The 26,134-nt window shown below is 46.3% G+C and overlaps 2 protein-coding genes across 3 annotated transcripts in view; one reads left to right on the top strand and one right to left on the bottom strand.

Annotated features, from left to right (window-relative positions):
• The window catches only part of PANK4 (pantothenate kinase 4 (inactive)), a 29,261-nt gene extending 27,589 nt beyond the window's left edge, over positions 1–1,672 (top strand). For both annotated transcript variants that reach the window (XM_081923574.1, XM_081923575.1), the window contains exon 19: positions 288–1,672. In XM_081923574.1, coding sequence (XP_081779700.1) covers positions 288–501 — 214 coding nt within the window. In that variant the 3' untranslated portion in view covers positions 502–1,672. The remainder of the gene's footprint in view (positions 1–287) is intronic.
• LOC309376829 (putative glutamate receptor) lies at positions 1,528–24,922 on the bottom strand. Its single transcript, XM_081923696.1, has 11 exons — positions 24,820–24,922; positions 22,315–22,422; positions 17,136–17,167; positions 16,261–16,323; positions 14,958–15,137; positions 13,077–13,303; positions 11,265–11,356; positions 10,871–11,088; positions 8,391–8,616; positions 4,738–4,985; positions 1,528–2,956 (listed from the first exon to the last, which is right to left on the bottom strand). Exons 2-11 carry the CDS (start codon positions 22,385–22,387, stop codon positions 2,861–2,863), a joined length of 1,455 nt encoding a protein of 484 aa, XP_081779822.1. The 5' UTR covers positions 22,388–22,422; positions 24,820–24,922; the 3' UTR covers positions 1,528–2,860.
• Between the last annotated feature and the right edge of the window lie 1,212 nt (positions 24,923–26,134).

Raw genomic sequence — 26,134 nt, 5'->3', positions numbered from 1 at the left:
AGAAGCGGCTTAGTTATGCTGGCTACATGATCCGGAAGCTGTCTGTGGACAAACGCCAGCTCCCTCAGCCTATAGAGCGAGATGAGCGCCACAACCCCAGAGTCAGTCATGACTGAACCTAATGGTCAGGGGTCCCCTTACCTTTACTTTATTGTAGCTGTGAGAGACAGAATAACAACAGGAAAACCCCCAGAAACCCAGTTAGGTGTGAGAAGGCCTGCCCAGGTTTTGTGGAGTTGAGCGCTTTCCCGTCCCCCACTCACCAAGCTCTCTGCATCTTATTTCAGCCGTCTAGACAAAGGTTTGGCCAACCTGGTCCGGGAGCGGAAGACCGACCTGGTCATCATCGAAGGAATGGGCCGCGCCATCCACACCAACTACTATGCAGCCCTCAAATGCGAGAGCCTCAAGCTTGCCGTCATCAAGAACTCTTGGCTGGCCGATCGCCTCGGCGGGAAGATCTTCAGCGTCATTTTCAAGTACGAGGTGCCCCTCAAATGATCCGGGCGAGGAGAGACTCCAGGGGGTGAGCGACGGCTGGAAACAGGACTTGCACTAGTTTTACTTTAATTGTAAAGAATGTATTTTTATTACCACAGGGAAAATGAGTTCACACAATTCCGTATTTATATTGTGCTTTTATGATTTAAGGAAAGCGACAATATGATTCATTATTTATATATATATATAAACACACAAACACACACAATTGTTCATATATATATATATATCTTTATATAGATATATATGTGTTTGTGTGTGTAATGGATTATGTATCTCACTCATATTGTTCTGGGTTTTCTCTTCATTTTTTTTGGTAAGTGCTTATCTTAATGCTGTGGTGTTTGCGATGGGAAAAGACTTGATTTTTTTTTCTTCTGTGAGACATTCATATTGAAATATTTAAATGCCAGTGAAGAATCTCTTTTTATATTTTGGCCTAAATATACACCAGCCATTTACTTGGCAGATACCAAATAGAGTTTTTAAAGAGGAGAAGTCTGTTTTTGCTTTTGATCCAAATCCTTTGCTCCCATTCCCCACCCTCACTCAGTAGGATTTTCTCAGAGGCTGCAGGCCTGGAAGAGTTGCTTTAGAAATGTGAAGCAGGAAAACTAGCTCCAAGGGACTTTGGCTCTCAAGCTTCCCCTACCGCTACCAAAATCTGAAGCCCCACAGGTTAAAATAATCCACAAGGTCTGCAAAGCCAGCCTGAACCGGCAGGCAAAATTGGCAGCTGCTCGTGAACCGATTGCATATCACAACTAAAAATGAAACTTTGAAAGCTTCTAGGAAGCTGACTTGAGTTGAAAGTATCTTGTCCCTTTTCCCTGTTCCCCCAAAAAATCAATTTGCTTTCTCGTTTAATGCATTTATATCCCACTTTTTTCTCCTAGCAGCTCCCAGATTTGAATTTGGTCTCCCAGGTCCTAGTCCAACACACTTAACCACTGCCGGACACTGGCGCTCTCTCACACTTGGCAAACTACAGACTTTGATGTGTAGATATACATACAAGGAGGCAGCTTGGTCATAACTTGCTTTTATTTAGATGACTTTTGTGATACATAAAAATGTTGCTAATTCTTTTGTTCCGTTTGTAAGGCAAGGTGGTTGGCTTGCAGAGAGGGTTTTAGAAGAGACTTCTACAGGGAGAGAGAGAGAGAGACAGCTCTGTGTAGCAGTAGCTTGTATCCTAACTTAATCTGCCCTTTCGTTTTAAATCCCCAGCACATATTAAAAGATGTAACTTGTGGCAGACCTTTGTGCCCTCTGCTGTTACAACCTGGGCCAATGCTGCTGTCTCCCAGATGCTCATATGCTACTGCAGTTTGTGAGCAAGCTTGAACGCACACACACAAAAAAGGAAAAGCTGTCGGAACTCTAGATCACACTGCGCAACACAGTCAGGGACACTGATCTCAGTGAGCTTAAGCGCATGCAAATCTGTGCTGCATTGAGGCATTTGGGAAAGTTGGTACTAGTCCTTACTACAGCTGGGGGCACCTGCCAGCTCTTTTGCGATGGAAGCACTTCCTAGCTTCATCTGCAAAACCTAGGCTTCCGTTAAGCATTTGATTAAAAACACCACCTCCTTCTGAGCAACTTGTCAGTAACACAGCTGAACAGGTCCACAGGAGTGCCATTTAAGGCTGCTTATACTCAGCACTAAATGCAAATAATGCTCTGGGCCAAGGAAAGGTCAAGAAACACTTTCTACCTGCATCTGTTCTGCATGTTGAGCACACTTCCACGATTTATGTTTCTTGCAAGGGAGGAGATCTGCAGACACCTGAAACAACACATGCAACCCTCCCCCCCAGTCTACAGCATTTCCTTCTTTCATTAGACTAGCAACTTGCTCTCAAAAAAGCTTGCTATGGAGCTCAGAACTGCACTTTATTCGCCACTGTGTCTGCCCACCCACACAACTCCCTAGAAGCCCAATGGTGCTGCTGCTTCCCCTTAGACTTCCAAATGAATTATTTGCATAGCTTTCACTAAGGTTCTTCCAACAACTGCTATCAGCATTGGTCATCCTGACAAGGCTGTGGTTTACAGACACCAGTAACATATACTCTGGAAGAGTGAAAATATTAAAACACCCAGGACCCAGGCGCTAGCAAGCCCCCGAACAAACTGGTTCAGTCGCCTGCGGTTTGCAATGTTACATATGGGGAGAGGGTTTAGGGTTTGTGTTATTACAGAGAACCTACGCTAGATTTTAGCCAGACACCCCCCTCTATTGTTAGGAAGAGCTCTCAAGCGAGCACCACTAAGTAATGCATAGTAGAGTTGCTTTTAAAAAAGGGGAGAAGAAGTTCATTAAGGTTTGGCCTTTTGCTTTTCCTACGTCGACTCATGGCTTCGATTTCCCTGCGCTCTCTTGCGGCGTCCCTTCTCTCGGCCGGAAGCGTTGGCTCAGCTCCTTGGTGAACACGGCACAGCAAGATTTCTAAACACAAGGAAAGGCAGAGAGAATGATAGTGCTGTGTTTTTCCCCCTTCCCCTTAAGGATGGGGAAATATGTGCCCCTCCAGATATTGCTGGTCTCCCATCTCGCATCGTCTCTGACCATTAGGCCTGGAAAGCCAATGAGACCTTGGAGAGCCACAGACTCTCCACGCCAACCTTCAATGAAGCACCACCTCAAAGAGTTTAAATGTAAATCAGAAATTCCACACGTGCGTTACTTTTTCTTTTCTTTTGGTAAGCCATTAAGTTTCTAGTACAAGAAAAGTGGGCTATGATATATTGCTGTGTCGCGATCAGCTAACTGTGAACATCTGTAAAGTTAGAGGGAAGGGCAGTGTGACAACAGGAGGCTGGGAGGCCTGTCAATTAGAAACTGCTGATTTCCTTTACAAACTCTCATTAAGGTTTGCTGAGCAGTTGGAGGTGATTGATGGTGGTACAAAAACGGTTCGTAATAAAACATTTCGCAAGGGAACCCCACAATTGGCAAAAGAGCGTCCTGCAGGAAATTTCTTTTTTTTTAAAAAAAAAGTAGAAGAAAAGTCGCAATGTTCCCTAATGAGCACCTTCATTGGAAATAAAAACGCAGCAGCAGGTCAGTTCACATGACCCTTAGTGTGTGATGGAATGTTGTTTTTCTGGGTATGTGGCAAGCACTGAAAGCCTCGCAGGAAACAGTGTGAGAGCAGCAGATCAATGCACATCTTTGTGCATTGTGTGACTTAGCTGAAACACTGCGGGAATTCGGTAGAGTGGGGAGATGAGGAGGGGCAGTTAGCTCAGGGGTAAGATGACATGTTTTGCATGAGCAAAACCACCAGGTGCAATCCCTGCCATCTTGTCAAAAGCAGTATCAGGTAGGAAGCCTGGGAAATGCCCATGGGAGATCAGAGGGGTCACTCCTAAGCTGGAAGGTAGTCTTTCCCCCACATGTTGCTTGTGGCACAAAGCAACCTACTATGGATGTGAACCAAGCACCAGGAGCACTGGGAAATTCTGCTTTCCTAGTGGTAGGGAGTTATGGGGAAATCAGATTTACCAGTGCTCCCAGCACTTGTCTCATTGAGTCAGGTGATCTGCTCACAACAGCAGCACTACTGCCCTGCAAATATATGTTCTTAAAAAACAAAAACAAGTTGCATTTGGGAGTTAGAGGTGGAGCTTGTGTCTGAAAAAGTTGAAGATTTCCTGCCCTAAAACCTGCCCCCAAATGCTCGATAACACGCACGACTTCTCACTTGTCCAGTTGAGGGGTTTCCTGAAGTTAAAATGAAATTTCTGGGAAATGTGCTGGGAAGGATATTAGTAAAGTTTAAAAGCTTCCTTTAAACCTTGTTTAAAATAGAGGAAAGCTACAGAAGACCCCCAGGATCAATTCCAGGCCTCTGAGGCAGGTGGGCGGAACCTTTGGACCTCCAGGCATTGCTAAACTGCAACTCCCATCATCCCTGCTCATGCTTGATGGGAGTTGTTGTTTAGGAGCATCTCCTGCTCTGAGGGGTGCTATCAGCCCTCTCCATCGGTAAGAGGAAAGTGCAGAGAAATGGTTCCTACACACAACAGAATATCCTGGAAGCCCCCCAGGGCTTTAAATTCAGTTTCTTTCAAGGCAAGGGGAAAACCTATTGGCCACCCACATCACACAAGTAAAACACTTTCTCCCAGGTAACCCTGAAAGTATACGGGTTATACTGACCACATCCTAATGGATGATAAGCATTGCACTGATGGTCGGTGCAAGAAATCCAACGTGCAACTCACCTTCTCCTGATCTGCAGTGTGCCGGCTCTTTTTGGATAGCTCAACCACAGCGATGACCATTCCCAAGGCAAGGCCCAGGGCAAGGAAGAGGAAGATCCCTCCCAGCGCTTGAGGCTTCAGCGGGCTCCACTTGTCATGATCTTCATCGGAGCAGCTGCTCTCCCACCACTTGCTCTTGAGGTAGTCGAGATCGCCAGATTCTCCGAGCTTCAAGATGGCCACGGACAGTTCGTTAGTCCAGGGGGATCCTAGGAGTGGAGACGGATTAGTAGAAGGGTCATCACTTCTTGGCTTAACCCAGGGGTAGGTCACCTGGTGCCCCCTCCAGGCGCTTAATTCCCATCACCTCTGACCTGAATCTCATAGAATCCAGCAATGTCTGTAGGCACCATTTAGGCCAGCCCAGCCTTAAACAATTCACAGGCAAAGCTTGGAAGATGGCTACGTGCACCCAAACATCAGGCTAGAAACTAGATAAGGTATACGTCCTATCAGTCTGCTTTCCCACTCACACAAGGATTTTAGATGTATCATCAACAACCACCGTTTCAAGAAAATCTCAAGCGCTTTGCTTGGCAAGCATAAAAAGATAACTGCTGCTTCTCAGAGTTTGTGGCACACTTTTAGTCTAGCCATATGCAACCCTTGGTCCCAATTCTTGAACACAAGGTGGCTTTGCCGCAGGATGTCTAGCTCTAAGGTGCTTCAAAACTGGCTCTGTAGAGCAGCTTTGCTTCCTTAACCATGCCTTGGCAGGCTGCTAGTCCTGAGTACTGTGGACATCTGCTTGGAAATGCCAGCTGTGATGGCCATCACAAGGCTAAGCAACACGGTCTGGGATTTTGCCTTCAGGTCATCTCTTAACGCTCCCATAGCTATTGCCCCGCAGCCGTCATAGCCCTATTACGCTCAGCTTCCACACTTTATGTTCCTTCCAGATCACATTTGATTTTCATGATACAAATTCCCCACTCTTTGAGATAGGGGGTGGGTGGGGCGGAAGAGAGCTTTTGGAAACAGAGTAGGCAATCCAAAGTCAATAATAAAATGTAACACTTGTTTAGTTTGCATTCATTACCCCAAACCCATTATTTCCCACCTACCCCTTAGGTTTCTGTTTATTTACCGCTCCAGCAAAAAACATCTTCAATGTTCAACTACTAGCCATAGACCTTTTGGCTGGTTTCCCCAGGTATTGCCCCCAAACTTTTTCCAAATTATCCTCGGACTACTTTTATAAAAAGTGAAAGCAGAACCGGGATGAAGAACTCGGTGTCATTTTCTACGCAGTACTGGAAGTGCAAGACCCTAGTCCAATGCCACAAAACAGAGTACAAGCCTTGGGTTTTATGTCAATTATTCATTTACACTGGGTGATAAGCCAAAGGGTGGGGGCAAGAAGGGGAGAGAGAAAGATGGCAAAAAAGCCCAATTCTGTACTTAAGTGATTAGAAGGTGCCAAGCAAGCAACAAGCTAACTCTCCACACCCAGTTCATCACTTTTGCCAAGCCTGCTTTGACATCCAGAAGGTTGACTATAGCTCAGCAAAAAAAAAAAAAAAAGGCCAGCCACCCTTAGAATATCTCCTGGTGTTCCATTAAGATTCCCATGTGTTCCAATTAGAGCTTGAAGCAGATACAAATAAGTGCTGGTGTTGACGTTTTCAGCATTTGATGGGCTTTGTCATCGATGGGCAAAGCAAAATTGCAGTTCTCCAGAGGGCAGGACCTGAACCAACAAATTCCAGTTACATGGAAGGGGTTTTTAGCTAAGCACCAAGAAGAACTTCCTGGCAGTACAAAAAGCATTTGACTGTGGAGCAGACTGCCATAAGAACATAAGAAAAGCCATGCTAGATCAAGCCAGTGGCCCAACTAGTCCAGCATCCTGTTCCCACAGATGCCTATGAGATGTCTGCAAACAGGACCTGAGTGCAATAGCAACTCTTCCCCACTTGAGATTCCCAGCATTCAGAGGGCTGTTGCCTCCAACAGTAGAAGCAGAGCATAGTCTTCAGGGTTAGCAGTTCAATCCTCCATGAATTTGCTTAACCCTCTTTTAAAGCCATCCAGGTTGGTGGCCACCAATCCTTGGAAGATGGAAGTCCCCTCTAGATATTGGTTGGGCTCCAGTTCCCATCAGTCCAGCCAGCAGGGTCAACAGTCAGGAATGGTAGAGAGTTGTAGTCCAACAACATCTAGAGGGCAGCCTATGGTAGACACTCCTTCACTACATATTTCCAAGTAAGGACTGGAAGGTCACCCATTGGGGATGCTGAAGCAGTAGGTTCTATGTCATTTGAAATGTTTCCCAAACTTGGGTCTCCAGCTGTTTTTGGACTACAGTTCCCACATACTACAGAGTTCCCTGTAGTTCCCTGACCACTGGTCCTGCTAGCTAGGGATGATGGGAGTTGTGGTCCAAAAACAGCTGGAGACACAAGTTTGGGAAACACCACCTTAGAGCTTTTGGTGGAAACTGTATACAGATTTAAGGCTCCTATCTGCAATGGACATTTAAAACAGGATCCTACCACTGCAAGCAAACATGGTTCCCCCCAAAGCATCCTGAGAAATGTAGTTTGTTAAAGGTTCTGAGTTGTAAGCAGAACTATATTCACAGAGTTGCCTGGGAAGAGCAATTGCTCTTTTAAACTACTCTGCAAATTGTAGCTCTGAGAGGGACTACTAATAACTCCCTGCACCCTTAATGAACTACATTTCCCAGGATTCTTTGGGAGAAGCAAGTAGTGGCATGATGCTGCTCTACATGTATCATGTATAATGCAGGTGGGGCCTAAGTCTGCATGATACCTCATCCTCTGTTCCATCTTAAGCTACTGTTTATTCCGCCCTCCCCGCTCTCCTTTATTTTCCTTTTTTAGCTTCACATCCAGATTGAAGAAGATTCCAAGTGAATTCAAAGGGGTTGGAGCCAATGCCAGCCCTGCTCAGAGCAGACCTACTGAAGTTAATGGGCATCACTAATTACGGTCCGTTAATTTAAATTGATCTAACTCTGATGAGAACTTAGTTGGGTGCGCCCCCAAAAGCCAACTTGCTATCTTTCAGTTGGCCCTAATACAAACCAACACAGCATTAAAAAATAAAATAACAACAACAACAATAATAAATAAAGAATCACCAAATTCTACCCAAAGACTGGGTAGGCAAATGCCAAAGAAATGGAACACACTGCAAGAACAAAAGTCAGAATCGCTGCTGAAGATGGTTGAGGAACCCCTAGCACACAGGGCAAATGTGGCCCTCCAAGCCTTGCTATCAGGTCCTTAGATCCCCCCCCCCCCAAGCTACACCTCCTTTTTAGCAACATCCTTTAACAGCCCTGACTCACACCCTTCTTGAGTGTTTTGGCCTGGCTGGAATGTGTCCTTGAACTATGTGCCTCTTGCTTGCATGGAAAGGGAACAGAAATGTGTGTGTATGGGTAAAACTAGCCTACTCTAGAAAGGGAACATTTTGCTTTGCCCACTAAGGCCTCCGGCACCACTTGCCATTAATATGCGGCCCCTGGAAGGTTGCTCAGGAGTGTATGTGGCCCTCTGTCTGAAAAAGATTCCCTAGCCCTGGCTTAAGAATCAGGTTGTGATCTGAAACATCTCAGGTCCAATTCTTGGTTCTTGTTGGCTTACCTTTTGGTGTGGCGATGCCAAACCCCCTTGCCCCTATGACCTCTGGAGAGCGGATCAGGTTGCAGTGCTGAGCAACAGCAAGGTCTTGAGAGATGGACTCTCCGATGAAAGCATAATTCGAATCCAGCACGCGCTGAACTGCCTCCTGGTAGCTCTTTGCAAAAGCGGTGTCCTTCTTCTTGTTCATGGACTCGTAGACCAGCTGCTGGATCGGGTTCTTGGAGTTCTGCAGCCACAAGTGGATCACATTAGGAAGGGCTTCCTGGATAGCTCAGCTGGTAAGAGCATGGTGGTGATAACGCCAAGGTTGCAGGTTTGATCCCCATATGGGACAGCTGCATATTCATTCCTGCATTGGAGGGGGTTGTACCAGATGTTCCCCAGGGAGTCTTCCAAATCTACAATTCTATGTGTGATGGCCTGGGATTCGGAGTCGGATGCTGAACCTGTGGGATCCCGGCCTGCACAGGATTCCCCGCCTCCAGAACCAGCTGAGCCGGGGCCGGGGCATGAGCCTGAAGGGTCCTCACCTGTGTTGGATCCTCAAGCGCAGGCACCAACTGAGTCTGCTCTGGCTCCTGAGGTGATGGAGGACCCATTGCCTGCAGGTGCTCCACTCTCAGCCCCATCAGAGGAAGCTGAGGTTGCCTCTGGGTCTGGTAACCCTCCAGCCTCTCCTGAGCTGCAGAGGCTCAGGGCAGAGAGGCAGAGGGAATGAAGTTCCCGCAGGAGGAATGCTCGCCTCCAGGCCAGGAGAGGCAAGTCACCAGAGGATCAGGGCTGCCCTATGGCTTGGGGCAGATAAAAGCCAGCCAGCCCCAGCCCCAAGTTACAGAAGCAACGTTGTTGGTCACCAGTTCCTGCCTGAACCCTGCCCTGCACCCAGCCTCAGCTTTTACGGTCTGCCTCCATATTGCTCCTTCGACCTCGGACTGGACTTGGACCTCGCTTCTCAATCTACCCACAGGACCAGCACACTATGATTCTATGAAAAAGAGCTGCCATTTACACAAGTATGTGCTGAGCAGTTCGCAGTTGTAATTCGAAGAAGCCACAGGGTATTCAATAATGTCAGGGGTCGCCAAGGCACACCCATGCATACAGTGGTACCATTTAGGTGTTCCCCTGGCACCCACAGACTGCACTTGATCACGAGGTGACACATAAAGTTACCTTCTTTTCTCTTGAAAACTACACAGAGCCAAAGGAGGACTTTGGAAGAGTATTTCCTACTTCCCCTTTCAGCTCTACATGCTTTTCAAGGCTACGATTATTTATACTTTTACCCAGATTCCCAGGGGAAAGCGGGCAGGTGCAAATTGGCACCCCTGTACTATGAAGAGCATGCATGGGACTCACAACGACCTGGAGCCCACCAGATGTCTGAGATTTTAATTCTGATGAATTGACCTGGATGGGCCAGTCCACTACAAGTGGTTAGCTGAGTCTAGGAGCACCAACTTGAATAAAATATATGGGGGAGGAGCAGGTGAGGCCCACCCTGCATAACCAATCACATGACACAGTGCATGCACACCATTTGAATGGCAATGCCAGTCAACTTTTTTTGGGGGGAGTCCCAGCCCCCTCAAATATTTTATGGGAGGGGCAGAGGGAGCTGAGCCTCTAGGAGTTGGCTCCTATGGCTGAGACCAACCATATGCCCTCCTCCTTCAAAATGACATTCAATCTTTCATTGTTCATTTGCTTGGTCCGTTTATATAGTGCTATAAATGGGCACGACTCTCCACAGAGTAAAATAAGGAGCCACGAAAGGTAAAGAAGAAAACAAGTAACAGCAACATGTTACCATGATAAATTGTGTCGGGGGATGCATAGACGGGTGGAAGGAGCCCTTCAAAGGAGCAGTGTGCATGGAGGGGGGCAAAAAAGCAACCCTCTAGATTCCCAAGTTTATTCCCATTTAGAACCTGTGAAGAGCATTGCTGGATGAGGCCAAAGGCCCATCTAGTCCAGCATCCAGTTCTCATTTTGGCCAACCAGTTGCCCCACTGGGAAGCCTGTCACCAGGACCTGAGTTCTCTCAGAGGACCTGAGGACTCTCAGCACTCATGTTTTCCAGAAACTTGTATTCTATACCAAGGTTTCCCAAACTTGTGCCTCCAGCTGTTTTTGGACTACAACTCCCATCATCCCCAGCTGGCAGGACCAGTAGTCCAGGATGATGCTGGAGACCCAAAAAGAGCTGGAGACCCAAGTTTGGGAAATCTTGTTCTATACCAGGCATAGGCAACCTCGGCTCTCCAGATGGTTTGGGACTACCATTCCCATCATCCCTGACCTGTTAGCTAGGGATGATGGGAATTGTAGTCCTGAAACATCTGGGGGGCTGAGGTCGCCTATGCCTGTTCTGTACCAACTGCATTTGGTATAGAGTCCGCCAAGGTCCCCATACAACTGGTTTTTGCTGTCTTACCCCAGGGCTGAAATCCCTGGCAGCCAAACATAGCCAAGCCCACCTTGAAATACTGGAGTGTTGAAGAGCTTTCCATGGTCCCAAACTCCAGATGGCCCTGCTTCACCAGGTCTTCAAAGGTCTGGATGGAGACCTGCTCAGAGCCCGACTCCAAAACAAAGCTGAAGCCAGCGATGTACGCGGTCAGTAGCACAATGCTGAACAGCCACCAGATGGCAGAAATTATCCGTACAGAGAGAGACTTGGGTTGGGGCACGGTACCTGCAGGGAGGAAGCAAGAGCATGGGAGCATCAGAAAGCACATCAGAAGTGCTTAAACGTCCAATGGAAGTGAATGCTAGAAGATTTGGGACAGTCAAAAGAAAGGACTTCTTCATGCACAGTTGAAACTATGGGACTTTGGAGAATCTCCCAGTGCCTCTCTTGATATGGCCTACCTTGCAAGGTGAATGCCCCCACTCCAAACCACAGGCTGTTCATGAGCGTGAAGCTGGTCTCTTCATTTCCATCCCATTCGCAAGGGCTCATTCTGGAGTGGGGAGGCAGAAAGGTAAGGCAGTCATTCACCTGCCCCTGGTGGACACATGGCCTTCTGGCGGTTCCCTCATTGCAAGAAGTGAGGTTACAGGGAACCAGACAGAGGGCCTTCTCGGTAGTGGCGCCCACCCTGTGGAACGCCCTCCCTTCAGATGTCAAGGAAATAACCAGCTATCTTATCTTTAAAAGACATCTGAAGGCAGCCCTGTTTAGGGAAGTTTTTAATATTTAATGCTGTATTGTTTTTAACACTCGATTGGGAGCTGCCCAGAGTGGCTGGGGAAACTCAGCCAGATGGGCGGGGTATAAATAATATATTATTATTATTATTATTATTATTATTATTATTATTATTATTATTATTATTATTATTATTTATTATACAATACAGGAGCACACAAGCTGTGTGCAACTTGCAAAAGAGAACAGGTGGTTCCTTTTCTTTTCAGATGAAAAGTGGCTGTTCCTAGACTACGGGTTTGTGCAACATTCAGGAGCAAGAAAAGGGAGGAGCTTCACCCCCCAACTCCACTCGAGCCCAGCAGTGACTGGCACCCACTGGATGTGATAGGGTAGAAGGCCCAGCAGTGGGTGGAGTCAGAATCAAGGAAAGGTACAGCCGCAGCCAAAGGAACTAAACTATGGAACTCACCCCACAGCCACCAATTTGGATGGCTTTATAAGAGGTGGGTGGAATAATCCAGCAGGCTTGATTTATTTCCTATATCTTTTGCCTCCACCGTACTCCTCCCTGTTAGGCAAAATCGAGACTAAGGAGGAAGCCAGGAAGCCTCTTTGGACTGGCTGTGAGTAAGAAGGGTCAGCTGGTGAGGGGCAGGCTGCAGTTGGTGGAGCAGGACCCCATCTTCCTCTGTGCCAGCCATTTTTTCCATTGAAAATTGCCCTCTCTGTGGGCGACTGCAGGTGGGAAAGCACGCTTGGGGAGGGCAGTTGTTACCAGAGAAGGGAAAAACTTACCCACCCCAATAAAATGTATGACCTTCTGCGTCTGTATTTAATGAAACATGAAACATTCAACTCTTCACTAGAATACCGAAAGGTGGACCAAGCAATAAATAAAACAAAGCTGTAAAGTCATTTCTGGCTCATCTTTTTGGGATATAGACAGTATATCCCAAAACTGGTTAGAAAAATACATAACCAGGTAGAGATGTGTGGTAAAAATCTGCCAATATGTTTGGGCTATGGTGTGCTTTAATACACATACTGTGGTAAAACATCCCAGCTGTTGTTGCTTTTATTTAAGTTATATGCCTCTTCTGTCAACCTGAGAGGAGAATTTTACCACACATTCCTCAGATGAAGGAGTGTGGTAAAAAAATAAATCACTAATAATATTATTTTATGAATCCACTGATGTGTCTGGTCTTTGTGATGTGTTTACAGGCACATGAAGTAAATTATCAAGGCTGTGGGGTTGGGGAGGTCACCTGCTTCTATCAACCTGAGAAGAGAATTTTGCCACATTCACCTCAGCTGAAGATGTGTGATAAAAAACTGGTAATATTTTGTGTCTCTGCCCATATGTCTGGCTAGCATGTCTTTACATATATGTACTGTGCTCACTTTACTCATAAAAATGTCTCAAAGCAACTTACAAGCACAACTATCACCATTTTAAAAAAAGAAAAGAAAAGGGGGGGACCTGCTTCTTCCTTTCTATCATCTGGAAAAGAGAAGAGACATTTCACCTGGCAGCGAGGAACAAGCAAAGGCTAGAGAACAGGTAAGCCACCAGGATGCCACACCAGGTCTCCTTGCTGAAGGGGGTCAAGAAATGGAAGAGGGAAGCCTCCTCAAGGGACGTGTCCTTCTCAAGCAAGATCCCGATTCCTGTGTACAGGAAAGGTTGGGTGAAGTCAACGACATCCTCTCTCACCGATGTGATGGTCAACGGAGCAACCGCCAGGTCAGCTTCCTACCAAAAGGGTAGATAGAGGTGGCAGAGGACTGTTTCTCATACAATGCCATTAGATTCCACACACATGCACAGATCTCTGTTCCCCATCTTCGTTCCCAGTCGATAGCCGTGCATTTCACAGTTTCCCAAAGTAGAATCATGACACTGAGAACGGGGATCCAACAGATTGGGATTTTCAGCCTTCAGGGTTGGGTGGGATCTACTTCAGAAATCCAGGATCCACCCATGCATGTGTCATTCGATCCTAAATATTTGGGATACTTAAAAAATAATAATAGAATGGCATTCGATGCATTCCTTCCATCAGTGCAAAGTATTTTGGCTGCACAACAGAGCCTCCCCTCTGTTGAATGGTCTCTTTAAATTTGAAGGTTCATTATTGTTCCACAAGATGTGTATGTCTTGAAGGGCCAGAGCAAATAACGTGATCTAGTTTTACAGCTGTGAAGCAGTATAGCAGGTGCTGTTAAGGTGTGGTAATTAAGCTGTTGGATATAGTATATAAAGAGCAGCACCTAGCTCTCTCAGTACCTTGGTGGTTGGGTCATGCTTATTGATATATTATAATTAATGTAAAAGGGGGTTTTGTTATTAAAAGCTAGCTAAAGTTATTTTTGCGTTCCTTGTAATGTGTGGTCTCCTCAGCACGCCTTCTGCAGCGCAACTAATCTGCAAATAGCCAACACCCTCTCCATGCCTTTCCCTCCTCTCCTAAATTTGTTCAGGGTCCTCCTCCCCCCCCCAACCTCCAGAGCAGATTTGGGGAGGGAGCGGGGAACACACAGGGAGAGGAGAGGGAGAGTAAGTTATGCAAATGGAAATCCTTGCACTAACCGAAAGAGTGTATCAGAGACAGCCTGTATATTCCCAGAAGTAGATCTAGAACTTTTAACCAATCTGTTAATAGCAGCAAAAGTCTGCATTGCAAAGAAATTGTGGGGAGGGGGAATCAAGTAATACCCCAACAATATTAAGACCGGATTAACAAATTCTAGTTTATCGTATCAGAAATGCAGAATTGCCATCCAAATAGCTTTATGGGAATACGGTCTCTCTTCGTTACATACTAGAATGACAAACTTCAAGAAAATATCCACTCGTGGAATGTTTTTAGCATTGCGGCAGTTATGTAAGCATAGTCTGCATCTGTGGCAAAACTACAAATCTGTTTCTTTTAGTAAATATTTTCTAATAAGAGAGACAGCAGATTGGCTGGGGGACAGAGCCAGTTGCACGATTGCATGGCTCCCCAAGAGTTATACATGTAGAAGACACACATGTTCAAGTCCAAATCTGCAACTGTGGCACTAGAGGTCAGAGATTCTAATGCAAAACGAATGGCTGGCAGAAGTAAAGAACAGCCTTGTCAAAAACGACCTGTTCCTGGAGAAACGCTGCCCGCCAGTATAGTTCTTCAACCAGCAGGTCAGGACCCATGGGCAGGTGGTGAGGACTTCCCAGGTGGGTCATAGCATAGCTGCTGCCGCCATATTGGACTCCAGTTAAGACTGATCCAACCCAAGATGTCTGGGCTAGAACATGTTCTTCTGATGAGGTTTTCCTTTTATCAGTTTCCACGAGTGCTGCAAAGTGGCAGTAGTCTTTTTCAACAGGAAAGATGCACAACACACATGCTCAGCAGAAAGCTTACCTTCCTCACAATCTCTCCGATCATCCCGGACCAGTTTCCTCCGGCACTCAGCGCTCCATACCTCCCGTCCTTGACGATGCCCACCTTGTATTTGAAGTGAAGCATTTTGGAGAGCTTCTCCAGCAGGTCGATACAGTAGCCCTCGAGCTCTGCGCCTTTGGCCATCACATAAGGCTTTTCCTATGGATGAGGCAAGGGGAACCTAGCTAACAAGGAATGTCTGCACATGGTTGCGTTGACCAGGGCCCCAACATGTGAAAGAAAGAACCACTAAAGACCGCAGGCAGAGCTTCATGGGTCAACCTAACCTCAGCTGCCTGTCAGGTGCTGCCAAGTTTTCATCAGCTATAAGACAAGCTTGCTGGATCAAGCCAATGGCCCAACTTCAAATATATGTTAGAAGTGTAAGGAAAAGGAGGGGACATTTTATCATATGTGGTGGGATTGTAAGGTAATTTAAAAAAATTGGGAAATGATTTACAACAAATTGAAGAAAATGTTCCATTTAACATTTGTTAAAAAACCCGAGGCATTTTTGTTAAGGATTGTAGGGAAAGACCTGCCAAAAAAGTTGAAAAACATCTTCATGTATGCGACAACGGCCGTGAGAGTTCTGGTAGCACAAGGATGGAAGACTGAAGAAACCCCAACTAAAGAATCATGGCAAGAAAAATTGACGGACTATGCAGAACTGGCAAAACTGACATATAAACTATGGGACAAGGATAACTGTGACTTTAAGGATGAATGGGAACCCTTTACAAAGTATCTGAAGACGCAACAAAGCGAACTGGACTCCTTGGCAGGTTTTGAATAAACATTCACAAACCTTTTATTGATAATAATCAGCTAAATAGTTTGAGGATCTATACAACTTTGTAACATGCAGCAAACAGCATTCTTAGAGAAACCAAAGACTGGAACTGAGGGAAGTCCGGGGTGGGGTGGGGTTTTGTGTGGGAGGGGGGGAGGGAGGAAAAATGGGGGGGGCAAGGATGATATGTTTTTGGATAATATGTCTTGTTATAATTTTGATTTTTTTTAAGAAACAAAAAAAAAGCCAGTGGCCCAACTTAGTCCAGCACCTTGTTCTTACAGTGGCCAAGCAGATGCCTGTAGGAAACCCAAAAGCCAGACATGTGTGCAACAGCACTCTGCCAACCTGGGATTTCCAGCAACGGGTATTTGGGGGCAGTCAGACTCAGCTACATTAGTAAAGAGAAGAAATTTTTTTTTGATATGCGTTATAACACCACAACACTGTGGAGTCCCATCTTTCGCAAAAGTTGCCAAGCTGCCTTACCAGGATGGTTGTGACATAGAACATTGGGTAGTCCTTCCCGCCTTCCCCAGCAGAGGCGGAGTCCTGCAAACAAAATCATTTGTTTACTACTAATAATAATAAAATAATTTTTATTTATACCCTGCCCTTCCCAGTTCAAAAACTGGGCTCAGGGCAGCTAACAACAATTTAAAAACACTTAATTGTAAAAGCAGCATAAAATACAGTATAAAAACATGAATAACAATAAAATTCAAAGTTCAGAAATCAATTTAGAGGAAATCCATCTAATAAGCATTAGATAATCACCAGGGCTAGCTGGCTGAATTAGTCCTACTTGGGCCAGCGAGGAGGCCAGGGGAGAATTGGCTGTGGGATCTCAAAATGGGTAATCTTCATTAAAGGGGAAGGGGAGGGAAGAGAAGGGAAATAAAAGATCAGGCTGAATTCAAATTAAAGGCCAGGCAGAATAGCTCTGTCTTACGGGCCCAACAGAAGGAGGTTAAATCCTGAAGGGCCCTAGTCTCATGGGACAGAGCATTCCACGAGGTTGGAGCCATCACTGAAAAGGCCCTGGTGGAGGATAGTGTGACTTCCTTAGGGCCCGGGACCTGTAAACTATGGTTATTCATGGACCGTAAGGTCCTCTGCGGGGCATACTAGGAGAGGCGGTCCCTTAAATAGGAGGATTTTAATAGGAATAGGCCATTGGAACAGTGAAGAAAGCTGCACGCACACATGCACACACACAGCACTTGGACAATACTTGCATTTCTTTCTGTTAATACATGGGACCATCCCTCCTGCCCCATAAACTGGCTCAGCATTTAACACTGGCATTCAAATCCATTCCTACCCCGGACAATCCACACGCACCCAAAGGGACAGACACGTACCCTGCTGACGGAATCCCCATCCTCCGCAGCACCTGTGAATTAAAACAAAACAACAAAGGAACAGTGAACTTATCGCATTCTTGCAACCATCAATGGAGGCTGCCATCCTGCAAGCGGAAGGTCACCGAACTCTGATAATGCCCCTCGCTTGCCTGGACGGAGGACAGAAAGTGTGTGTAAAAACTTCCCCATTGCACCAAGGTAAATGTTGCATTTGCTGCCCCACCCCTTTTTCCACCTGCGTGCCACTGGCATGTGGCCTCCAGAAGGTTGTCCACAGGGCAGGGCAGCTGGAAAAGCTTCCCCCAACTCTGGCCTGAGGAAATCAAAATACCAGCTTGCCTGGCAGAGAGATGAGGACATTCCAGAATCCTGGGGACCAAATCTCCCTCTCTCTCTCTCTCTCCGTTCCACCCCTCCCACCTCTCTTTTTAAAGTGTTTATAGAAAAGGTTCATCAATTTTGCCTCCTCCGTCTTGGACTGAACTCTAAATTACGCCTCCTCAAAAGGGGCTTTTACTCACACCACGACAGCTCTCCATGGAGCTACAGAAAGGCTCAAAGGAACCCCCTTGTTCCCATTCAGCGCCCGCTCGTTTGAGCCAGCAGGAGTTCCTTCGGGCTCCTTTTTGGAGACCTGCGCAGGGGCCTTGGACGGGAACAAGTGGCCTCATTGAAGCCTTCAGTACCCCCCACTGTGGGAAGGGGGGGCGCTCAAAGCACCATTGTAGAGAAGAAGAAGAAGAATGCCTCCAAGCTTCTTATTATTTAGTTGTTGTTTTTTTTCAAAGAAAAAGGCAACGTCCTGAAAGGAGCCATAAATAATCGCATGGCGGCCATGGCCAAAGTTCGTGACAGGGACATTTGTACAGCGCCCAAATCCAAACGCTGATCTTTTCTGCTGGGATCCCAGAACAAGCACCGTGGAGAAAGGAGGCGCAAGGTGGCATGTGTGAGCGGAAACCTCACAAAGCAGGAGAAGCCGCAGAGCATAACGCCGTGTGGCTTTCTGGTGGTGGTGGGGCTGATATGAAATTATGAGACTGTGCCACAGGTTGTCCTGTGTGTCATATGTCCTGGCCAATTAGGGAGCTGTGTCTGAGAGATCGTAGCCTATCAGGGAGCTTTGCACGAGCAGGGAATGAAGGTGTGATTAATTCAGGGTTGACCCCCCCCCCATGTGTCCTGTTTTGCCGAGGACTGTCCTGCAAAAGGGAAGGGCTGCAGAACTACTGTGTCGCGTGACAAGTTCAAACCCTGGCATCTCCAGATGGGACTGAGAGATATGTTGGTCTGAAACCCCAGGGAGCCAGTTAGTGTGGATGATGCTGAGGTAGATGGACCGATGGTATAAGACCGTTTAAGGCAACTTCCTCATTATAAGCTTCCTGTGTCCTTATGCATTTGAGGGATCAAGGCTGATTTAAGGTAAATAAGGAAAGATCACAAGGGCTGAGGCTTCCATCAGCAGCATCAACAGCAAGACTCAGCTGGTGCATAGGATCACTTGCTCCCAGCCTAACCCACCAGGGAGAGATGTATTTAAATTATAGTCTGCTTCTAAATTTGCCAACTATACATAAGCGGCGAACATATGCAAATGCTATGCAAATCTGCGTTCTCCTTTCTTCTGATTTTTGGCAATGCCTAAATGGTCACCCTGTGTTCCTACCCAGTTGAGAGCTACCTCCCTTGGCCGGGTGCCAAATACGAATCTTCCATATTATTCCAGGTCATACCATAGTAGACACATCAATAGCATCTACAAGGCTGGTAGCGTTTTTCCAGGGTTTGGGAATGGGAGATTCAAGTTTTGAACCCGGGTCCTTTTGCATGCACCATGTGCATTCCACCACTGAGCTAGTTATTGCCTACGGAATCTCAGGGAGGTTCATTTAACCACTGGTATGGTTACAACTTATTAAAGAGGATGCAGGAAAAGAAATTGCCCAGGCCAATATACTGCCACCAGCCTGGTCCAAGGAGCAGGAACACAGGAAGCCGACTTGTACTGAATCACACCATTTGTCCACATAGCTCAGCACTGTCTACACTGACTGGCAGCAGCTCGCCAGGACTTCAGGCAGAGGTCTCTCTCGCAGTCCTACCTGGAGATGTTGGGGATTGAACCCAGGTCCTTGTGCAGGCAAAGCACTATGACCCTCTCCCCATCTCCCAGTCTCCCTAGCCTCTTCCTGGCAGATCTCCCACCTCTGTTCAAATGTTTTTGGCAAATGCCATCCATCAAACAGCAAGAGGAGCTCCTCTGGGAAGTAAACTCTCGAGCCAAGCGTCAAAAACGTATTTTGGCACACAGAGAAAAACAACAGAGCAGCCTTCTAATTCTGGGAGAATAGCAAACTAAGCTGGACTTTTACCCCTAGAATGGCAGCGTCGTAAATTCTTCAAAGTTCAAACTTCCCAGAGATCTGTGGAGCTGCCAATTATGAAAATTTCCCGCAGAACAACTAGATCAAAGTAAAACACTTTGTACCATTTTCACTGCAGCTGCGTGGAAATGAGCTTCGCAAAGCCTGCCTCAATAAATCAAAACCTTCTCTCTTGGGGGTGGCGGGGAAGTTAATATAGATAATTTTGTTAAGCCGATCTGCTCAAAACAGTTATTGAAATCAGATTTTCACTCCCCACCCTACCCCCAAGAAAAAAAACTTTGCTTTTGGCAAGATAAACAACACTTTATATTTGAATTTGCAAACAGAATATCTGAGTCAGTCTTCAAGGTAATTGCTGGGACTTTAAAGCACAGCATAGAGTATTTTTGTTATTATTCATGTTGGTCCTGCATGGGAGCAGGTGGCACTGTGGTCTAAACCACTGAGCCTCTTGGGCTTGCCGATCAGAAGGTCGATGGTTCGAATCCCTGCGATGGGGTGAGCTCCTGTTGTTCGGTCCCAGCTCCTGCCCACCTAGCAGTTCAAAAGCATGTCAAGTGCAAGTAGATAGCCACATGACCTGGAAGCCATCTGCAGACAAACTCCAGCTCCCTCGGCGTATAGAGTGAGATGAGCGCACAACCCCAGAGTCACCCGCAACTGGACCTAACGGTCAGGGGGTACATTTACCTTTTTTAACCATCCAGGGGTCCTTCACCTTTTACCTTTATGGTGAATAGGATCTGAATGATCCACATTTTAAAGCTTCCCTGATTGTGGAAGGTTTCTAACGCACCCTTCACCCTGAGGTGCTAATATTCTGCATGCAGGGAGGTACATTTTCTTCCTTCCTTTCTGCCACAGGGACGAGTGTGCAGCCCTCCACCTGCCCTCTGAAATGGTATGGCCTCAGGTGTGCTGAGGATTTCCCAAAGACAGCTGGAAGTTTTAAGGAACCCCTTCCTGAATCAAACCATATGGTCCAACATTCTGCTTACAAGGTCAGATATAGAGGCTTCAGGAGCTCAGAAACATAGAAAGCTGCCTTATAGCGAGTCAGACCTTTAGTCTATCTAGTTCAGTGTTGTCTACATTGACGGGCAGCAGCTCTCTCCAAAATTTCAGATGGGACTTTGTCTCTCTCTCAGCCCTGCCTGGCAGGTTGAATCTAGGACCTTCTGCATACAAAGCAGATGTGCTAACCACTGACTTACAGCCCATCTCTTAAGATGTAGGATGCTGAGTCAGACTAGGATCTGTTGATGCATCTTGTGGCAGGGAGTTCCATATGTTTAGAGTGCATTGGAAGGTGGCAGGCTCTTCTTCACTAGGCGTTTTGGGATGACCATTTGTCTGAGATTCTTTAGCTGCAATTGCCGCATTAAAGGTAAAGGGACCCCTGACCATTAGGTCCAGTCGTGAACCTACTCTGGGGTTGCGGCGTGCATCTCGCTTTACTGGCCGAGGGAGCTGGCGTACAGCTTCTGGGTCATGTGGCCAGCAAACCAGAGCAGCACATGGAAACGCCGTTTACCTTCCCGCCAGAGTGGTACCTATTTATCTACTTGCACTTCATGCTTTCGAACTGCTAGGTTGGCAGGAGAATTGCCGCATTACTGGGGCTTAATATTATTATTATTATTAATAATAATAATAATAATAATAATAATAATAATAATAATAATAATAATAATTTATTTATAACCCGCCCTCCCCAGCCGAAGCCAGGCTCAGAGCGGCTAGCAACAGTAAAATGATACAACATTCTAAAATCATTTCATTATAAAATCAGTTCAAATCAGATTAATGGCAACCATTGGGCTAGAGTTCTGTGAAGATTGCTAAAGGAGGGGGTCAGGCTGTGCCCTGGCCAAAGGCCTGGTGGAACAGCTCTGTCTTGCAGGCCCTGCCGAAAGATGTCAAGTCCCACAGGGCCCTAGTCTCTTGTGACAGAGTGTTCCACCAGATTGGAGCCACAGCCGAAAAGGCCCTGGCTCTGGTTGAGGCCAGCCTAACCTCTCTGTGGCCTGGGACCTTCAAGATGTTTTTGTTTGAAGACCGTAAGTTCCTCTGTGGGACATACCAGGAGAGGCAGTCCTGTAGGTACGAGGGTCCTCGGCCGTATAGGGCTTTAAAGGTTAAAACCAGCACCTTAAACCTGATCCTGTACTCCACCAGGAGCTAGTGCAGCTGGCATAGCACTGGGTGAATGTGATCCCGCTGCGAGGACCCTGTAAGGAGTCTCGCCGCAGCATTCTGCACCCGCTGGAGTTTCTGGGTTAGTCTCAAGGGCAGCCCCATGTAGAATGAGTTACAATAATTAAGTCTGGAGGTGACCGTCGGGTGGATCACAGTGGCTAGGTCAGGGCGAGAGAGGTAAGGAGCCAACTGCTTAGATGGCAGAGATGAAAAAATGCCACCTTTGTTATAGCTGCAATCTGTGCCTCCATGGAAAGGAAGGTGTCGAAGATTACACCCAAACTCTTAATGGACGGTGCTGGCATGAATTGCGCCCCCGCAAGAGATGCGAGTTGCCCTCCCAATCCCATATTGTCCCGACCCGTCCCGGCTTGGACTAGATGACCCTTAGGATCCCTTCCAACGCTACAATTCTATTATCTATCATGCCTGGCCCCTTCCTCTCCTGCACCTCCATTTCAGCTCCTGGCCTTAGCATGCAACACACAGAGGAGAGGCTTCCGACTGAACCTGAGGCCTTCAGCATCTCAAAGGAAGAGCTTTTGTAAAGTGGGTCATAGAATTCAAGACGAGTTTTCTTTTCTCACCTATCCAGTTCGGTTTTCCCAGCAAAAGCAGAGTGGTGCACACACCAAAGGCGACTCGGAGGGTTTTGTCCATCAGCTCAACTTCACCGCTACTGATCGGGGGAGCCTCTGTTGGCAGCAAAATGCAAATCAGGCTGTTGCAATTTATTGCACAGGTCTAGGGCATATCTGTTGGTGCAGGGAAAGATAAGCGTTGCGGCGGAAGGGAATTAAATCTAGGATGCCTCTCCCCCCAAAATAATCCCCATGGAAATCAAGCACCAAGGAAGATGGTTCTGGCCTTAGCATTCTCTCACTCACTCGTTTCCAAATGCGGGAAAGTTTTGCATCTCTATGTTTTGTTAATATTCAGGGAGGGTATTCAGTCATGAGTCTGAACAGATCTCCAAAGCGATAAAGTCCCAGCAGGACTGTACTACAAGATTCTCCTGCACCCCCAGAATTATGTGAGTCCCTCTTGGGAAATGTCACAGTGGCACGAGGGGATCTGCTGGAAGAAGATTACTTTTGGGAGTTAAACATCAGTCCTCTTCCAAAGGAGGAGATGCATTTCAAATGATTTGCACTTGTGTACATGGAGAGAGAGAGAGAGACTCAGGGAAGCAGGAGAGTTAGAGAAAGAGGCAAAGGTACAGATGGCCGAACCTGTCAATTTCTCTACAGTGGTACCTTGGTTTAAGAACAGCCCTGTTTACAAACTATTCAGTTTATGAACTTCGCAAAACCAGAAGTAGAGTCCTGGGTTGCAAACTTTACATTGGTCTAAGAACGGAAGCCGAATGGTGGAAGGGCCCCGGCAGCAGGAGGCCTGATTAGGGAAAGCGCGCCTCGGTTTAAGAACGGTTTCGATTTAAGAACGGAATTCTGGAATGGATTAAGTTCGTAAACCAAGGTACCACTGTATTTCCCAGGGTTGTGTCCCATGCTAGTCCAACTTAGAGTTGACCCACTGAAGTGTCAGAGGCAAAGTGATTTTGAATTACCAGTTTCTGGAAACTGCAAGGAGGGAGTTCTTGTGCTCAGTTCCCATTTGCAGGATTCTCACAGACACCCAGCTGGCCACTGTGAGAACAGGATGCTGGTCTAGATGGGCCATGTTATTTTAACATGGATCTGTTAATTTCAATGGGTCTACTCTGGAATTTAGTTGAACGCAGCCCTTTGTTTCTCATTTTCCAATCTTAAGGTTAGTTCTGCACATGTACACAGCAGTTTGCTATTTTTTAAATACATATAAAAAAGTCCTCTTGAAGATTCAAAAGCATTTTAGTGTGAATTTCTTCCGATGCACATATTTTTGTATGCAGTTTGCCTAAGACACAGATTTTTGCAAAGCAATTTTCTCCAGTACAGTGCATTCTTTGTACGCTACCATCACAAATAGATGTGTTTTTATGCAAAACTTTACTCAGTAACTTGCATTTGTGTACATGTTACATGGCTGGAAAACTATATCGCAGAATCTGGAGAAATTTTATTTTATTTTATTTTTAAAGAAAAGTATCTGTTTCACTTTTGCATTTTATTTTCCATTAGGGAGGGTCACCTTAAAATGCAAACTCGATCAAATTTGCCCTTCCAGCCCTACTGTGTACAGGAAAAATGATATTCTACATGTGAAATCTCACAGAGCTTTAAATAATAAGATTGAGGCAATCGGCACATGCGTAAAGTCCAGAAAAATGACCGTTCCCTGGGACACCCTGGAAAATGGGGAGGATCCAGGCTCTGCAAGAGATTCCATGAGCTTCAAACCGAACTCAACCCCTCCTTTGCAGATTTCACCTTGACATTTTGCACTGGGTCACATTAGACGGCCACCCTCAACTGATAACCTGGAGGCCAAATTAATCAGGCTTCCACAGTTCTTTCACACATCCGCCAACCCAATGTAGATTAAAGCACTTATAGGACAACCTGTGCAATGAAGGCACTTCAAGACAACTCCCCCTCCCCATCATTCATCCCAATCTGATTGTGGGACGATTAGACACCGTTGGCTACATAGGAGGCAGCCGTTCTGAGCTCTTTCCAGAGAGGTTACCCAGCAATTTTCCACCCCTCTTCTTATTGCCCAAAGTCCTCTCTTTCCTTTTTTGAGTGTAGCAGGTAAGAATTGTGCAGCCTGCATTTACTAGCATGTGATCGAATCCTACCTGAAAATTGTCACAGCCTCTAACTGAAAGTTTCCTGAGTGAGCACTGAGGCACATCCAAACTCCCTTCCAAGTTTGCATTGAAGATGGACATTTTTAAAATGGAAAATTAGCTGGAACGTGAAAGAGTGAAGACAAAACTCTAGCCCCCTACCAAGAGAAAAGAGATTGCATGGAATAGAAACCGGGGGGGGGGGGTGTTGCCAGGCAGAAGAGATTATGTTATTGCTAAGTCCACAGCATCTGGTGCTGATTGTTCGCAAAAGGAAAAAAAAAATTGTGTCCAGGCGGGAAAGAAAAATGAAGGGGGGGATAGAAAAGGCAAGCTGACTTTGTTTCATTTCACTTACAGTTGGCGGCTCCTTTCGGCCTGGGACGGACAGCTCTTCAGCAACAGCAGCCCAGCAAGAAGGAACTGAGGAATGATTGCATAAATCAGCCACACCACAGACCCTCCTGCCCATTTCGGAGGAGGAGGAGCCCCAGTGGGGAGTGAAAAAGTCCCAAAGGAGGGGATGCTGTTTCAGTTCGCAGCTGGGAGAACACTTTGCACAGTGTTGAATTCCCCCATCACTCACACTCAGTTGAGGTCACCTCGCTGCATGGTTTAGAAAGAGATGGACTCCCTGCCCTAGTCACAGCTGCTCACCCCATAAAGAGGGAATCATAACACATTCCTGTACCTGGGGGTGGGGGTTTACCTGGGGGTTTAATTGCACCGCTTGTTTTCAGTTTTCAGTTAATGCTTCTGTCCGACTCCTCCTGCTGCTCTTGAGTCAGTGTTAGAGACTCCAGGTTTCGTTAAGGTCAAATTTACAAGGAAGAAACAGGTAAAAGCGATGTCACTGCCTGCTGTTGTTGCCGAAAACATGAAGTATTATCTTGGTGTAGATTGATCACTGGCATGTTAAATTTCTGCATGCAAGGAGCATTTTTATTTTTTAAAGTGAGGCATGCATCCTTCTGTACCCATATGATTCTCCCACCTCCCCAACACTGATGTTTGGCTTTAATCAGTGATGGGGAAAGCGGGGCTTCCTTGTGCTTACACATTGCCTCGTTACCCTAAAAATGGTGCCAAAACCCCTAACGGTTAGTTCAGAAAAGAAGGCTGAGATACATGTGCAATATACAGTACAGGCACCTCTGTTGCTTCCAAGAATGTATTCATCCACACCAGCCTGGCCTCTGTGTCTCAAATAAGCATGCTCTGTTGAGGGAAATGTATTTTTCATTCACTGTGTTCAGGTGTTAATGGAGGTAGACTTTTGTACACGGTGTGTATTAGCTATGTGGGTAGCACTGAAACACCGTGTTCCCCTTACAATTGTATCGTAATTCCTCCGACCCCAACTGCTGAAGCAATTAACTCCCAATTCTGTGAAAGGTTGCTTTCTAGAGTGCAAATGTCATGATCCCTGTTTTCTGCAAGTGCATTCAATGGTTGAACTAGAAAACTAGACCCAAAGTGATTATGTACTTGGAAAGATATGTAGTTAACCACACTGGTCACAATTGCTCCAGGCCTCCTAGCCTGCAGCACAACTTGGTCCTGCTTTTAAACCAAACTAAACTTTGCACCAAAAATGGAGAACAAGAAAGAAAAGGTGTTTTAAACAATGAAGGCCAGGCATAGGCAAACTCGGCCCACCAGATGTTTTGGGA

The sequence above is a fragment of the Podarcis melisellensis genome (genome assembly GCF_964234715.1).
Source record: "Podarcis melisellensis genome assembly, chromosome: 8".
Lineage (NCBI taxonomy): Eukaryota > Metazoa > Chordata > Lepidosauria > Squamata > Lacertidae > Podarcis > Podarcis melisellensis.
The sequence above is the reverse complement of the archived record's forward strand: the minus strand, read 5'-3'. Positions and strand labels throughout refer to the sequence as shown.

Bases quoted from the DNA above. Each gene is read 5' to 3' on its own strand.
- LOC309376829 (XM_081923696.1), bottom strand. From the start codon at position 22,387: ATGGACAAAACCCTCCGAGTCGCCTTTGGTGTGTGCACCACTCTGCTT. The intron at 13,304-14,957 runs GTAAGCTTTCTG...CCCTTTTGGTAG, and splicing joins TCGGAGAGATTGTGAGGAAG to GAAGCTGACCTGGCGGTTGC. The intron at 8,617-10,870 runs GTGGGCTTGGCT...TTGTGGCTGCAG, and splicing joins CAACACTCCAGTATTTCAAG to AACTCCAAGAACCCGATCCA.